General features: G+C 37.0%; 1 protein-coding gene across 1 annotated transcript in view; it reads right to left on the minus strand.

Annotated features, from left to right (window-relative positions):
- Window positions 1-2,366: 2,366 nt before the first annotated feature.
- The window catches only part of slc4a8 (solute carrier family 4 member 8), an 84,653-nt gene continuing 69,193 nt past the window's right edge, over window positions 2,367-17,826 (minus strand). The window contains exons 20-26 of the mRNA XM_033015545.1: window positions 17,182-17,250; window positions 16,250-16,423; window positions 12,465-12,599; window positions 10,759-10,856; window positions 7,533-7,646; window positions 5,863-5,908; window positions 2,367-5,203 (exon numbers count right to left, since the gene is read on the minus strand). Coding sequence (XP_032871436.1) covers window positions 5,884-5,908; window positions 7,533-7,646; window positions 10,759-10,856; window positions 12,465-12,599; window positions 16,250-16,423; window positions 17,182-17,250 — 615 coding nt within the window. The 3' untranslated portion in view covers window positions 2,367-5,203; window positions 5,863-5,883. The remainder of the gene's footprint in view (window positions 5,204-5,862; window positions 5,909-7,532; window positions 7,647-10,758; window positions 10,857-12,464; window positions 12,600-16,249; window positions 16,424-17,181; window positions 17,251-17,826) is intronic.

Here is a 17,826-nt window from a genome sequence, read left to right on the forward strand (position 1 = left end):
GCAGCTAAAGTGCTTGATAAACATTGGCCGTGCAGATATCGGAATTGAAAATATTGGGAATTATCGCGTTTGCTCACTGCATTTCATCAAGTAAGGCATTATTTGTGTTTTTTCTTGATTCCTTTGGTATCTAAAAATTCTCAGAAGTGATAAATCTGGCTGTACATTTTTCTTCAGATGCGTTTTCATTTTGTATGTAAAAACCCATTTGGGAACCATGGGCGATTTAAAAAAATTACAGCCAGAAACTTTTTAGATGCCAAAGGAATCAAGGGCTTTTGACTGTCCTCGATCACAGCTTTTGTGTGAAGTCAATGGAAAAGCAATAGAGAACAAGATGCTAATTTCCGAGTATGAAAATGGCCATAACTCTTTTAATACTGAAGATATGAAAGTGAATTAGGTGTCAAATTAAACTTCTTTTTATGCTTTATCTGATGGGATAAATTGCAGACTTGATTTTTTAAATCTCACAATTTTGTAACAATGCTAGTTAATGTTGGCCCATCCACATGGGACGTGCAGCCGCGCCTTCTGTTCAAAGACCATTACTACTTGAAACTGTGAGGGGGAGCCTGCACACTGTTTCCCCAACACACGCTAGCATCTTTAGACTAACACTCATATTTAACCGTTTCCACAGAGTTCAGCCCTCTACTCGTTGACTCTCCTCGTGCAGGGCTCCACAATCCCAATAGTTGACCAGACGCAAGTTTCCCTTAACCACCACTGATTAATCGATACCTTTTGACACAATGATTTAATATCCCTCATTTTTTCCACCAATTTGCACCCAACCGACCTGCAGTTACTCAACCGATTCCTCTTTTTTTTTTAAACGCTGGCACCACATCGGAAAATGTCCGCGCCTCTGGTCAAAATCCGTATTCGACGCTGCACGGTTACTCCCTACCAGGATTGTAGGGGTCGAAAACAAATGTTCCTTGCGTACCTATTGTTACCACAGTTTATTTTCAAACGGAGCGAGTGCCTGTGTCGCGGGAGGAACGCACAGCATTGACGCCACGCGGCTACCGCTCGCTCGCCCCTGTCCGCCTGCCTGCTCCCGGGTGAAAGCTGATCGGCTGTTCACAATTGCGCGCGTTCGGCGCATGCTCCACCGCCCAAACAATGAAGCCGTTGCCGCGCGTTTGGGTGAAACCGCCAACAAGCGCGAGGCGGGCGGTTGGGGCCGAGGCCGACGACACATCTCGCGTGACTTGCTTCCCTCCTCCTTTGCTGAAATCGCCCCACAAACCAACCTCCGTTCCATCTTTGGTTCCATTTACTCCATCTGCACCTCACGATGCCTCGGCAAGGTCAGCAGCGCCCCCATCACTCCCTCTTCTCCCCTCGGGCAAGAGGTACAGAAGTGTGAAAACGCACACCTCCAGATTCAGGGAGAGTTTCATCCCAACTATTATCAGGCAACTGAACCGTCCTCTCACCAACTAGAGAGCTGTCAGACTTCCCATCTAACTCATTGGAGACCCTTGGACTATCTTTGATCATTTACCTTGCACTAAACGTTATTCCGATATCAAGTATATGTACACTGACTGGGTCGATTGTAATCATGTATTGCCTTTCCACTGCCTGGTTAGCACACAACAAAAGTTTTCCATTGTACCTCAGTACACATGACAATAAACCGAACTTAAACCATTTGTTGGTACAGCTATTTATGTGACAATCAGCCTCCATTAACATTGGTCAAAGCAATAAATGTGCAGATGTGATAATATAGATATAGGCAAGAGCAATGTAGCACTTCTCGGACACCACTTTCACAGCAGTTTATATGTTTCTGGGACACATGTAGAGCAAACAATAAATAGTATGCTGGGATACACACACGGGCAAATGTAGTTACATATCAGTTTGACCACAATGTGGTTGGACTGATTATCAGGTGGATTTTCTCCAATTTCACTAAACCAAGCCATTACTTTACCAAAATGAGAATAGTCTTCAAAATTTTGCTCTTAATTTTCAAAGAGAGTTATTTTAGTTGTCACATTAAAGTAAAGCTTAAAGCTGAAAGTTCCTTTTATATTTTTAATTTACCTCAAGCATCAGATAAGACATGTTCTAAAAGCCAATTCAAAACAAGATAGCAGCTTCTGTTTCACGATTCAAATTTTTATTCCTCTCTTATTTACTATTAGAAAGTTCATTTCACTGCACTTCATTGTGTATGTGCGAATAAATCTGACTATTGACCTGTAGATGATACATTTTACAATTGTAATTCATTATTGGAAATCACAAGGTCAAATCCATATCCATGTCAAGAACCACTGTACCAGAAACCGATCACGTGCAGTATTCTATTTGAATCCATTAAAACAATAATAATCAAGTCATTGCATTTTAATCACTTTTATTTCCTTATAGAAATAAATTACAATTTTCCCCATTCACATTTTCAGCATTTAAGTCGACAGAATTCCTGCTATTAGTCTAAAGAGGCTGCACTTTATGATAATACACACATTAGTAAGACGCCATAATATTTTGAACAGAAATAAAAATGTTTCCATTTATTGATACATACTACAGACCAACCAAAAAAAAAAACGTTTCTAACCTCTTGCAAAATGCAGACCGATTTAAATGAGGAATGTTGTCTCCTTAAAAAGATACAGTTCATGTTACAGTTTAGTACACTTACTTTATCTGTTTCTCTATTTTCACTACAAGTGTACAACAAAGGACAAGATAAACAACAGCATTACCTGACCATACAGCACTTTTACACAATTCCTCCAGTATAACAAATAGCTTTAACAACTCACCTTGAACCGAATCAGTAAACACATTACTGCACTTAAAGATATAACCTGGGTCTTCACATCTAAATCCCAGGACGAAAGAGGAAAAAAAATGAACTTCACTAAAATAGAAGCCACATTGGCTTTTATTCTACATTTCTACTTCTTAGTTCAAGGGATCTATGGTCATGTTGTTTAATTCAGTTATTAGCTCATCCTTCAGAATTAAGCCAACATACTGCCATTTGGTGGACCAGGTGAATCAGATTGCTGCTTGTACTTATTTACATTATAAGTATCATAAGACTATAGGTTTTCTGCAACAAAATAATCTATTAATATATTTCTTTAAGTTTCTCCAAATAAAATAATGAGTCTCTATTTCTACATGCAGTTCACTAGAAAGAAGCTATATTAAAAATTTGTGCCTGCACTTTTTCTTAAATTCAGTAAGGATATATTTTTATTTTATTTTGGTATGTATTACATTCAAAATCATAAAATCATGACAATTGCTTGCTTGGTTAGCAGTGTTTCTCCAGGAAATCAGACAAAAACAAATGTCCTACATGTGTGACAGAACAGCAATGAATTCTGCAGGTGTGAACTGAAGTATGTGAGATAATGAGTTACACCATCAGAACGGAGAGATTGGTTTATTTTATTGCCGGTGCCCTCAACAGCCTGCAATCAGCACAGGTTTTAAAAGTTATAAGATCAATCGGAGGACGATTGCAATATATCAGGCATTGGTTAGGCCTGATGAATGGTACCTTGAGGAGCAGAAAAAAGCTAACTTGCACCAAAGCATCATCATTTCATCCTCCCTCCTCCTCCTCCCCCATTCCCCTTTAAAAACACATTCAGACATCAGCATGTTCGCTTTCGGAGTTCAGGGATATACAGTAATCCAAACGAATAAACCACCTCAGTTTGCTGTGGATATTAGTATTCAGCAGCCGCTTCATGATTAGCCACAATTTATTCAACTATTTTGTTTGGATTGAATTACAGTCATGACACTTACCCAAGGACCACATCCAAACAAATGGCAAAGGGTGGAATGTACGTTTTAAAGTTTATTCTATTTAATGATTTACTGGTACTATTCCACAGCACTAAGTATAAATAAAAATGCTTTGTGCATTGCTATATTATTGCACTAAATCTTCCATCTACTCGAAAGAACTGATTTAAGAAACAGTTAATAAAATTGTCAGTGGCAATGTTTGCTAGCAATTTTAATTGGTAAGTCCTTGGGAGACTTTATACATGCTTTTGGTGGAAGCAGCTCAAATCAACATACAAGATAAGATGCATTTCATGATTTTGCATTTCATTTAGCATATCTTTGCAAGTAAATTTTGGAAAAGATTATTTTCTAATTAGAGACGAGGAACTACAGATGTTGGAATCTAGGGCAAAACAGAATTAGTTTCAAGAAGGGTCTCGACCCGAAACATCGTATGTCCATTCCCTTCATAAATAGTGCCTGAACATCTGAGTTCCTCCAGCACTTTGTGTTTTGCTCTTTTCTATTTAGATAATTTCTAAATATAATTGCAGCATTTTAGGATTTCAAATAATTATTCCCTCCTGCAAATTACTTATAACTGGAGAAAAATATTTTGCTTATCATCGTAAAGTCATGCAATTGGTAACCATGTGTTTTGCGCCCCCTCCTCAAGGGTCTTAATAGGAATATTACTGCTAGCAGGCTGATGAGGGGTACAAATGACAAAGGCCTCTCAAAACTATTAGTAAGGAAGTAGAGAACATTTTTAAAATAACTGGCCATGTGGTATGTTAGTAGTGATTTTAGTTTGTACAGTATATTGCACAGCAAGTTGCTTTATTACTTTGTACGGTAACATTTAGTGATCAAGATACATGTAAACATATTTGATAGTCAGCATTCTTTCATGCAGAGACATGAAAACATATTGAAGTGTAGAAATCATTAAACAGCACTAATAATCACAATAATTGTGATACAGTACATAACAAACCTAATTAATTATTTCAATCTATATATCAAACATCTCAAATTATATGCTGGTTAGAGATGAAAACCTTTCAAAGGTTACGTTTTGTCAATCAGGCTTTGTATTACAAAACTGAAATTTTTTTAAATATGCAAAATTACACTGATTTTCTTCCAAGAATTTAAACTTGTATTAACTTCTGGCCAATCTAATTGCAACAAAAAAAAATCAAAATTAAAATTAAATTTAAAATGTTGGACTTTTCTTTGAAAGGCCTTATTGGGGTTCGGAGTACTTAAAAGGACAATGTGCTGCCTTCAATTTGTTTGTTTCCAAGGATCTTCCATGAAGTATTGCGAATATCCAATTGCAAGTCTTTCTATTTTGGCTCTTCCCTGAGTCAATTACAACTTCATCCCTCTTTGTCAAGGTTTGGATTTAATCCTAAGAAATAAACAAAAAACTCAGCATTTTTTATCATGTCAAAGAAAAGGATAGTTCAGAGTACTTTGAAAAAGAGTAAGAACATTGAGAAATTGGGGTGGGAGCTGAAAGAGATGAAGACATGATTAGAGGTTTATTTTTAAAAAGCACACACTTGAAGGTAGAGAGATAGTAATGCAAAATACCTTTAAAGGAGATGCCGGGGACATAAGCATGGCCTGTAATAACCATTTTCGGATATACTTAACATTAACAGACTTAATAACTTAAACCAACAGAAATAGTTGTTGAAAGACTAAAAACTAAAAAAGTTTTTAAAACAAAATTATCTAAACCTAAATCAAGAGAAACATGGTACCAACAATTCTTATTTAAAGTTGAAAGGATCCCATAGTATTTCATTGGGTACATGTATTTGTTCCAAACCACAAAGGTCCATAGTTTTGCCAGCGGTATAGTAATACCAGGGAGACTGGTGATGTGCAGAATGGAAATTTCAATCTGGTGTAGCTGTGGCTGCTCCTAGTCTTGGGTTAAACATCATAGTTAAAGTGAAGTAGGGGAAACTTTTGCTGGATCTGACCCATGGTATATAGTCTAAAATGTATTTTAATTAAGACAAAACTTCACATTCATAAAAAAACTAAGCTTTGACTCACCTGATTCAAGGTACCATCATTTTACATTGGTTTTTCAATGGAACTGCTGTAAAAAAAAAGACATATGAAGAAAAAAGAACAAATATGTTTCTTTTTAATAATTAGTGGCTGATTTCCATCTGGCATGTAGATCAGGTGGAGCAACTCATCCTGATTATTGCAAGAGGCCGGAATCATTTTCATGCTCATGCCTCATGGAATTGGTAAAATGCCACCGATAAATAAGCTTTGATCAATTAACTTCCCACTAGTTGTGGGTAAAGGGTAAACATTTGACTGTTTCTTTGTAGGGCAAAATTAGAATTAAGCATTTGAATAGGAGACCATTGAATTGCTATCAATGGTATGGAAGATTTTAAGAGACCGTTCAAGGTTTCAATTCAGAGCTGCCTCCAGCAGTCCCAGTGAGGATTACTGGTTAGGCTGCTCTATGTTTAGTGCCAAACCAGCAGAACAATCATTCAGAACATCAGTATTTGAAAATTGCATTAGAATCCTACCACCAGTTTAAATCATACACCAAGACCGACATCTAATCTAGGAGTGTTGGCTGCTCTTTTAGGAGGATACTGAGCACATCTCAGATGGCAAGTAATTTTAAAAAAATGCTCATGTCATTTTGTCTGCTTACCACCCGTTTTCACAGTAGAGGGGGTATTAGACAACTCAGACTTAAAAATTAAATGTTTATGCATATGAACAGAATTGTGAAATAAAATTAACTCAAAAGTCGAGCATGCTAATTTGCATTGTTGTCTGATGTAAAGAATAAAACCATTGGGTTTAACTATAGTAAATTAAATATCAATAGTTAACTGCAACAAGAATCTATAATGCAAAATTAATGCTTATTGTCTCGTTCCTTCTCCTATCCTCAAGTCACAACGTTTGCTAAGGCATAGTTGCATAAGATGCCTCCAGCCCTTATCCAAGATAACTTGTTGTTAATGCAAGCATTGACAGCAAGCGTTGTAAATTATTGGACAAGGTGAAGTATCATTCTCCCCGTTGGATTGCAACCTTGTCGTAGTCGGGGAGCTTGTGTGTCTCAGTGACCCCGAGAGCTATGCCAGCGGGAGATTAGTCTCCTGTTAGGGTCTCCCATGCTGGACAGGTCGAAGGGTAGAGGCGAGACGTAGAGCGATCCATTGGTCCTCTAGGTTGGAGGTTAAGCACAGGGCTAACAACCCTGTCTCGTAAAACAAATATGTTATGGAAACAGCAACTGAAGGAATCAACACTACCGAGTGGAGGACCTTTATTGCTGCCCTACATGCCATGAGGCATAATAGGCAGTAAGTAAGTACGAAGTATCATTAGAGAGCAGTCAGGACTGAGAACCCATCCCTCATCTGTCTTAACCAGGGACAGAGGTCAATTGAATTCTTCTCCCACCCTGTGAATCAAACTCAGCACAAATTAGAGGTGGATTGATCCTTCCAATCCGAGTTAGTAATAGAGTTACCAAAATGAAAAGGCTTGAATCTTTGTCCATATAACTGACAGAAAGATAGGCACATCGGAAAACAGCCATTTCCTTGCTCTAGAATATTTCCTGGTGAATTGACCATCATGCCACAGAAAGCCATTCATTATTTTTGAAGGAATACATTAAAATGACAATAGGATTTCAAAAATCTCAGGACAGAAATATATCAGCAGCAATTTACCTTTTTGAAGTTGTGTTATCCTTAGTTCTGTTGCTCCCTGTATTCATGTTAAGTGCCTTCCAAACAGTAGATCTGGACATTTCATCAGATATATTAATTTCAGATGGATCACACCTATAAACAAAATTTGAGTGACGATTAATAGCATTTGTGTAACATAATAAAACTTCACAGGAAGTTTATCAAACAAGATTTGACACAAACCACCACAAGGAGATATTAGGTTTGACGGGTGACTTTAAGCAGTGTTTTAAAAGAGGAAAGGTGAAGGTGAAAAACCTTTAATGTGGAGCTTAAGGCACGAGCATTAGCGGTGGAGCGATTATAGTGAAGTTGCCAAGAAATCAGAGTTAGAGCATATACGAGGGTTGTGATGCCGAAGGAGCATGGAGATAGGGAAAGGTGAGGACATATCAGGATTTGAAAACAAGGATTAGAATTGTAAAATTCATGGTTCCTTGTTAAGGAACATCATGCATATTAGCGAGTTAATGAAGATTTAGGACACAAGCTGCAGAGTTGTGGATGACCACATGTTTTTGCATTGAAATAGTCAAGTCTGGAGTTCTCAAATGACGGATGAGTGTTTTAGCAACCGTTGAGCTGAGGTAGGGGCAAATCTGGGCAATATTATGGAGAAAGATGTTCTTGGTGATGGCACAAGTAATTAATCTTAAGCTCTACTTAGGGTTAAATATAACACCATGGTTGCAAAGAATGTGGTTCAGCCTTAATTTCCAGACAAGGAAAGAGGCAAGGAAATAGAGTTCGTGGCAGGAGCCAAATATAAAGGCTTCAGTTCTCCCAGGAATTAATTAGAAGAAATTCTTGCTCATCATGTACTGGATACTGGGCAAACAAATTAGTACAGAGGTAATGGTGAGATAGAATTACATGTCATCATGTACATCGGAAATTGATGTATTTTGGATGAAGTTGCCAGGAGATAGGAAATGAGAACGGGCCAAGTACAAATCTTTAATAAGTAGATAAACTCAGTTATTTGCTTTCCCTCATTTTAGTCACGTACAATACATCTGCAGAGAATCTCGTTCAGCGCAAAACCAGTGCAGATTTGCTTAATGCTGCAGCACCTTCCAAGTACTGGTGTTTGCTGTGAACGATTGCACTCTTATGTTCACCAGAGGGGAAAGTATTTCCTTCCAACTTTTAGATTTTAAAGCTGTGTTGAATGCGACTGGAATTTTGCTGCTTATACAAAATTGCGGCATTTGGTAAAACACAATTAAATTGTCCTCTTTAACAACATTTAGAGACGCCGTTATAGACATTAGTAAATTTGAGTGACTGAAGTACACCCATGAATACATTAAATCCAACATTGTCAGTGCAATAAGACATAATCATACGTTGGTAGAGTGAAGATTCTCAAACATATTATGTTGCAGTTCACATTTGGAATTCCTTCCATTTATTTTAATTTGAAGGAAAAATAATAATTAATGTGGAGGAACACAAGAATTTGCCAGCCTATGGACTTCCCTTAAAATTGCACCCAATTTTAATAGCAGCAAGGTAGGTTGTCATCTAGTGCAGTTGATTTAATCAGTATTTCTGTCACTAGACTTAATATTCACTACTTTAACAAGAAACACATTGTGGCTACAGTATCTAACATCAATCATCCAACATTACAACAGTCATTCCCATGATCTTTAGCACACAGGTAAGAGAAATTATGTCGAGAACATCTTCGAATTCTCATCCTACTTTCATACAATCCTGACTTGACGTACAACTCTGTTCCCTTATTGCCACTAGGAGAAATTCTTAAAATTCCCTGCTTTTACAAGGCCCAACAGTTTTTAATGGCAACAAGTCTTTTGACAGTTTGGTTCACAACTCAAAAATAATTTGTAAAGAGAATCATTCTTTGTCATGTCCTGTTTCATTGTTGCTTTATTTGACTGCACAATGTTTGTGAAGCAAGGAGAAACACTGACTATTCCATTGAAAGTAAAATTGCATTCAAGTATAGTAATGCACATGTTTTTATTAATCACAAGTATAAAAACAATTTTTACATGGCATGAATACGGACTCAAAGACTGCAATGTTCCCAATCTCAGTTGCACAATTGCATTTTATTTTCTGCGTCACCACACATTGCGAGGCAATGATTTGCTGCGTACCATTTGAAAAATTTGCTAACCTTGTTGATTGGTACATGGGTTCTGGTAATAAGCATTCTGAAATAGGCAACAAGCAGCACTGTTGCCAAGAAGTTTTGAACTTAGGCTGCAAGGCTGTTTATAACAAGCAGGAAGAACAGTGAATGCAGGGCATTTTGTGTGTAATTAACCCATTTCCAGCTGACAGACAGAAGAAAAATAGATCATGAGAATGCTGCTGAGCAATGCGCAGATTTTGCAGATTTTAGCACTGTTAACTGCCTAACAAATGTTTCCATAGTCGTATGGCAAGAAGAAAACGATCAACTCTTCAGTTAGACATGCATTGCAATGCATCCCACTGGCAAAAACATTCTAATAGCGCAAAACTGCAAGTTAGAAGTCACTGAAATGAAAAGTAACGCAATTTTCAGATTGTTATTTTTAGCATGTCACACTTATGATGCAAGAGAAAATGAGACAATACAAGTCCTAATACTACTCACAGTGAATATATTGTCAATGGTATTTATGCCTGTTGTTTGCATTGCGCTTTCAGCGATTGTGCTGTTATCCAACATGTAAAATATTGCCTTTCTCCAGTACATTATTGCATTGCTTTACTATAAGCATGAAATCTGTCAGATGAGTATGACATTGCATTGTAAGACCTTTCATTAAAATATATTGGTCATACACCAATATAGAAGTGCTGCATTTGTGAGTTTAATCTTACTGCACAAAAGATTTTAGACCAGTCATTAGTTACACTGGTATACCTCCAGTGAATCAATTCTAGTTCTTTGAAGGAATATTATCAATAGCATTTGGAAAAACAGTGGCATCATTTTACCTGGTTGACAACTGAACAGCAAGTACGAAATACTCAAAACTGGACTGATACTTACAAGGAACATTTAAACTGATTGATGTACAAGTGTTGGTATTTTTAAGGATATCAATATGGTGTCTGTTATCATTTGGGTAAAAATGTAGATGGTGATGCATAAAATAGCATGAAAACATCCAAATGGCAGATAAAATTGCAGAAACTTAATTGCAAACAGTACTAGAAGCACAATGGACTGGATTACCTATAAATATTACTCTTTACTGGACTCTGAAGCAGTTTTCTACTTTCCATTGGCAGCTGCACACCACTGTCCCCTGGATCCAACATTTTCTCCGATTCCTGTTGGAGAAATAAAAACACTGTACCAGATCAAAAAACGATCCAAAACGATGCATTGATCTGCTGAAATATTTTCCACAACTTGTCTCAAAAGCAAATCAGTAGGAAGCCAGTTATACTGATAGTCAATGAGAGGGTCTTTTTTATGAAATGGCTGAAAATTAAGTTTTATTCTGGTTAAGTTTCACACTATTTGGCACTGCATATTCTGTTATACACAGACTCACTTGGAAATACCAAGTTGATCTTGCATATTTAAAAATTCCACAGAGACACAGAATGATCAATAGAACTACAAGTTAACGTGTGAAACATCACTTTTTAGACCTCAAAGTTGGCCAAAATAAAGTTGGTGCCAAACAAGGAAAATTATCCTAAATGGCAATTTTATTTTCATTAATGTTTGAGAGAAGTGAAATTGAGCAGAGAAAGCAAGGTTTGTGAACATCCATTTCTCTGTATGCTCACTTGCCAATACTAAAATAAAGCAGTGCAATGATTCAAGCCAATCCTCTCCTTACTAAAATGTTTTCAGTGTCTACTGAAAAATCTGGGCAAGTACATACGCAGCCACATACCAAACAAGTCAAGGGGATAATTGTATAATGTGTAAAATTGAGAAACGTGCGTAAATTGTAAATTAAGTAATTCAGAACACAAGGGTCCGATTGTTGCATCCTGAATTGTGTGTTCAATTCAGTCAGAAGAAGGGTTTCGACCCAAAACGTCACCTATCCATGTTCTCTCGAGGTGCTGCCTGATCTGCTGAGTTACTCCAGCACTTTGTGTCCTATAAAATAACTAAATATTGGGCAATATGGGGCATTGGTGGATGCAGAATATCCAATCTGCTAAAGGGAACAACTGAGACAATATCTATGGTGTATCTGCAATTGGTAATAGGTAATAGGTACCATAACAAAACTGCACTAGATACAAGATTATGTAACACACATATATATATATATATATATATATATATATTATTACTTAATCATGTAATGAAAACCAGATAAAATTAAGTGGTTTAAATTGCAACGAGTACAAGTTAAATATTCTCCATCTCCCTCCCTTGAACAATCTCCACCAATCTTAATGCAAATTCTGTACATGACTTTCTCTTCTAAAGAAGTCACTTGCTTTAAACCAAAATAAGATTGCAAAATGACCCATGAGTTAGTTTACTCCATGTCATGGTTCGTAGGTGGAGTAATGAAATATCAGTTTTGAATCACTCTTCTACATTGTGATAATGCAACTTTAAAATTAATTCCTTGCACTGAATTCAAGTGCATTCATTTTGAAAGCTGGGGAGAAGAGGGAAATTCAAAACAGTATTTTGACTGTTCCTATTAAAATAGTCATTTGAAAAGATTGGGGAAGATTGGAAAGTTGTTCCCATCAGGTGTGATCAAATAATGTTCACGTCAAAGTAGCTTCAGGTGCACAAATCTTTTGGAAAAGAGGAAAATTCCAGTTTAAAAAAAGAAATTGGATTTTCCCTTTCAACGATTAAAAGTAAAAGACAATGGTTAAAACCAAAGATCTTTGGTTAAAACTGGTCTGTCAAAACAAAAAAAAAGAGTCTTTATGACAATTGAATCTTACCCCATCTTCCTTGACTTTTTTGGCATCATCTATTTTTTTCTTCTTACTTTCAGGCATTAAATCATCAAGCCAGCTTAGCTCGCGCTTCAGAAAGCAAAGGTCCATCAATTTTCTAACAAAAACTAGAGCTAATACCTGCAATATAGTATCAGATATCAGATTAAGAAATATTGGGACAACATACTTGAAAAAGATTAATTCTTAATAATTAATGTACAACTATCAAAACATAAGATATCTGTGACTTTTCCAGACCTAAATAAATGGACATCACTTCACATTCTTATTGCTAAATTATCTGTCATTATACACATTATATGCGCATTCTAACATTCAGAATTTAGTTATCACAAAGGACAGATGAAAGCAGTAATATAAAGCCTAAATATTAAGTATATAATTTTTTTCTTCAATCAGATTTATTCACAAGCAATCAAATAGTAAGTACTCTCCAAATAATGCTTGAGCCCATTAATTGCTAGCTGCTTCATCAATTATCTTCTTTCCAGCATTAGGCTAGATGTGGAGATAATTGCCGAGTGCACAATATTCAGTTTGCTTCTCAGCAAAATGAGCCAGTGCACACCTGTACAAACAAGACCTAGACAACATTCAGGTACAGGTTGATAAGTACCTTTTGTGCTACAAAAGTACCAGGCAATGACCGTCTCCAACAAGAAGTCTAACCACCTACCCCTGACATTCAAAGGCACTATAATCACAGTGTCCCCACCATCAGCATTTTGGTCGCCATTGGCCAAACCTTCAACTGGACCAGATACACAAATGTGATGGTCAAAAATGACAAGCCAATGCCTGAGCATTCTGCACCAAATGACTCACCTCCAGACACGCTAAACCACATTCCGCTGTCTGTAAAGTGCAAGACAGGAGCTCACTGGAACCCCATTCACACAGGTGCAATTCCAACTCAGGAAGCACCTCACTCAAGACAAAGTGGGTCTCTCGATTGGCAGTTTATCAACCAACCTAAATATTTATTAGTGGCATCACGAGCATATGGTGGCAGTCCTGCAGTATTAAGTTAGCCTCTTCAGAGTAAGAATGCAGTATTCTTGGCAAAAGCACACCACACGCTCACTTTGTTCAAATTGAAGAGATATTTCAAGTGAAAACTGAATTAGTATCAAAAATCAAGTTGGGTGTATTGATGTAGCTAGGTACCAAAATTCATAATACCCAAAAGTGACCGAATTAGTAAAATAACAGCAAAGGAAAATAACAATAATGAAAAATTTGTTGTTATGCTAATGTAAATTGTACATGACACAAAACAATATTGAAGAACTGTAGGCATAAATCCCATCTTTACCTCAAACTCCCAACAAAAGAAAAAGTGTATATTGTAAAAAAAAGAACATTGCAAACCATAAATGTGACCATTATGATGTGCCCACAGTTAATGTAGACTACCATTATCTATGAGGGAAAGAGACATTGAACACGAGAGATACAACAAAGTGCTGTTGCTCTACAAATAAAAGCCCTCACAAGGAGGATGTTAAGACGGATTTTGGTCTCAATAAGAACAATTATATTCAGCCTTATATCTAGGAAGCCCATAGTCATTAGTCCACTTATTTGGGATACTTGCACCGAAATGTCTCATCTGCCCTCGGGAACAGGGCTTGTTCTCTGCTACCCGCTTAGTTTAGTTTATTATTGTCACGAGTACTGAGGTACGGTGAAAAGCTTTTGTTTGCGTGCTAGCCTGTCAAAGAAAAAGACTATTCATGAATACAATAAAGCCATTCACAGTTCAAAGATAAAGAATAAAGGGTACAATATTTAGTGCAAAGATATAACAAAGTCCGATTAAAGATAGTTCAAAGATCTTCAATGAGGTAGATGGGAGGTCAAGACCGCACGCTAGCTGGTGAGAGGATGGTTCAGTTGCCTGATAACAGCTGGGAAGAAACTCCCTTAATCTGGAGGCATGAGTTTTCACACTTCTGTACCTCTTTCCTGATGGGAGAGGAGAAATGAGGGAGTGACCGGGGTGAAGCTGGTCCATGCCGAGGCAGCGTGAAGTGCAGATGAAGTCGATGGAAGGGAGGTTGGTTTGCGTGATGGTCTGTGCTTCGTCCACAACTCTCTGCAATTTCTTGCTGTCTTGGATGGAGCTCTTCCCAAACCATGGTGCGATGTGTCCCGATAAGATGCTCTCTGCGGCGCTTACCAATTTTGATCCTTATCATTATCCACCCTCCATTGTGATTACTCTCCTCCCTTTTTCAAATGACTTCTCACTCTATTTGTAAAGAATGAATCTACTTGCATTTGCATGGCGCTTTTCGTGATCTTAGGTCATCTCAGTGCTTTATGCGCAAAGTAGTATTTTTGAAGCATAGTCAATGTTACAATACAAAAAAGCCACATTGCCAATTTGCGCCCAGCAACATTGCACAAATAATAACACTGTGTGTATGTTTTTTTTAAATCCCAACCACACCACATCTCCCCCCCAAATTACATTGATTGAGCAATAAACATCGACCAGAAAAACAGGGATATACCCAAAACGTCACCCATTCCTTCTCTCCAAAGATGCTGCCCGTCCCGCTGATTTACTCCAGCTTTTTGTGTCTATATTTGATATATCCCCTGTTCTTCTTCAAAATCGTGCCACAAGATCATTTTTACCAGAATTTTTACCAGAGCCTTGTTTGAACATGTTAGCTTAAAAAAGAAGCACTTTCAATGGTGGAGCATTCTCTCAGTATTACTCTGGTTGTTCAGTCAACATTTTAGTGCTCAAGTATTTTGTACAAGCTGGAAGCCAAGAAACAAGGGCTTAACATGAAGGGCTCAGAGCTGGCTCTTTGTCTTTTAGATAACTGAGGAAGAGATGCTTAGAACATTCACAAATTCTTGCCACAACAGTTTTCACAAGAGATTGTTAAAAGTCTATTAGAAAATAATTTAAAAAGTGACTACATTATTGCTTGTTTTATTTGGATAAAATGCCATGCAAATATATTTAAAAAACACTTTGAATCCACTGCAGACTGCAGAAGATACAGACTGGCCAGTTCTGATGCAACATCTGATGATCAGATAACCCGCCTTTTCAACTTGAGCTAGAACTAGCCAGTTTTGATGCAACATGACAGATGTTGCCTGGCCTGCTGGTATCTCCAACTTCTTCCTATTTCAGATATCCAACTGCAGTGTTCTGTATCTTGCAGTTTCAATATTATTTTGGTTTCTCTCTCCTCTGTTCCCTTTAATCTTATTTTATTCACACCTCTTCCGGACAGGTCAACTGCCATTAACAATCTTTTACCACCCATTCTCAGCTTGCACCTATGCCATCTGTGTCATTCAATTCTTTCCAACCCTCTTCCTTCTTTAGCGTGTAAAGCATTCTTGTTTTATAACTCTTCCTAGTTCTGATGAACGGTCATCAATCTGAAACATTCTGTTCCTTTCCCCACAAATGCTGCCTGAACTGCAGAGTATTTGCATCATTTTCTGCCGATCTTATGGGAAGATGCAGATTTGTGTTCATTGGTTCAAATGTCACTTAAATGTTTGGCAAAGACAGAGAGGGAAAAAACCAAACAAAAACCTAGCAAGGTCACTTTTGTATGTTGCCCGATAGAAAATTGTAGGAGAACTTTGTTATGGACCAATCAGCAAGTCCCCTGCACACCTTTTACAAAAGGGATAGTACAAATGCCAGAGACCTAAATGAAGGGAAGAGGAGAAAATTAACTTTAACAATCAGGTAGACAAAATACATTAAAAAGTCATTTTTTTACCATCATAGGAAAGACAATAGCAGCAGGTGATGCTTTGATGACCCAGAGCAGGATTAGACAGGTGAGCTGTATGAGTGTAAAAAGGTGAACTTTGCGCAGCGGCACATGACGCAGGTAGATAAAATCTGGCTGGTGCTTGGCTGGCATCGCAAATAGTTGCAGACGATCAAAGAACTGAAAAAAGCAAGTGTTAGTACAATTAAAAGATTGTCCATTTAGACCACAATAGTCTATGAAAGTGTTAAAACTAATTTGCAATGAATAGTGTAGATATTATATTTAAAATCTGAAAAACCTTTAATAAAAGGTCTGAAACATCTATGTAAAGTTAAGAAATCACTAAAACAATCTTCACATGCAGCAAGTTTCTCAAAATCCTCCCACGTTGGAGGTTGCATCCCGAGGGATGTATTATACTTTTTAAAACAAAAAATTAAAAAGATATACTGTTATGACAGTAGAATGTAAAATTACATTTTACAAATGTGATCTATAACAAATGGGAATACTTTGTTCAATTTGCTTTTGATTGGAACATAAGAAACAGGGCAAGGCTGATGGTAATCTGACAATAATCATTATCTATGATTATTAATTGGAATATTTAAAAACACAATTAGTAATATATGCCATTTTACGTTGGATAAAGAAAGGATTAAATTATACAATAGACAGTGATTGTGTAAAACGACCAAACTACAGATGGAATAATCATCTAGTTAACCTTATTAAATGTCAAATCTCTTTGTCAAGACATTATACCATGGAAGCTTGTGTAAACGAGCTGTTAAGACACATTGTCACAGACAGGGCTAAACCACAATTAAAATATTAAACAATGGCTAAATAGGGAATATCCCGAATTTAGATAGAGAGCGGGAGCATGTACATGTATAAAAGTACATGGTCCATTTTGCAAATATAATTCTCACCTGAATTCCTTTCAGCGATGAAACCCCCATGTAAAGAAAGACTCCGTAAAGTACAGGCATTGGAATGAACTGAAAACACAAAGTGATTGCAAATATCACAATGGAACATTCAAATGTCATTCTGCACCTCCTCCCTTCACCACATCAAATGCTGGAGTGAAGAGAAAGGGTTAATAGCAAGCATATGATTACAAAGTTGCTTTGGCATAGCTTTTCAACACAGGATCTTACTTATATCATCATTGCATATAAAAAGCAGTTTGAATAAATCATGAATTCCGATTTTAACTTCCTCACTTCCAGCAAAAACCATAACTTCTCAGCCGTTGCTCAGATAGTAAACATTTGGGAAGTTATTCATACAAATCCATGTTCAATAATGTTATGATGTGGTGTTAGGTGTAATAATGCCTTCCGGTTAATCAATAATAAATATCCAAATTATTAGCCAAAATCATAAATTTTATGTGATCTATATGGGCATTTTCATATTGATGAAACCCAAAAGATGAACTTTTGCTGCCAATTTTTATCTTTTCATTACATAAAGCAATCATTCTTTTTAAGGTTGTCATATTCTAGGCATTTTCTTTTAGAAAAATCATTTTCTCTTCGATGAAGATGTCATCAAGCTTTAAACTGGTT

This window comes from Amblyraja radiata, chromosome 46 (assembly GCF_010909765.2).
Source record: "Amblyraja radiata isolate CabotCenter1 chromosome 46, sAmbRad1.1.pri, whole genome shotgun sequence".
NCBI lineage: Eukaryota > Metazoa > Chordata > Chondrichthyes > Rajiformes > Rajidae > Amblyraja > Amblyraja radiata.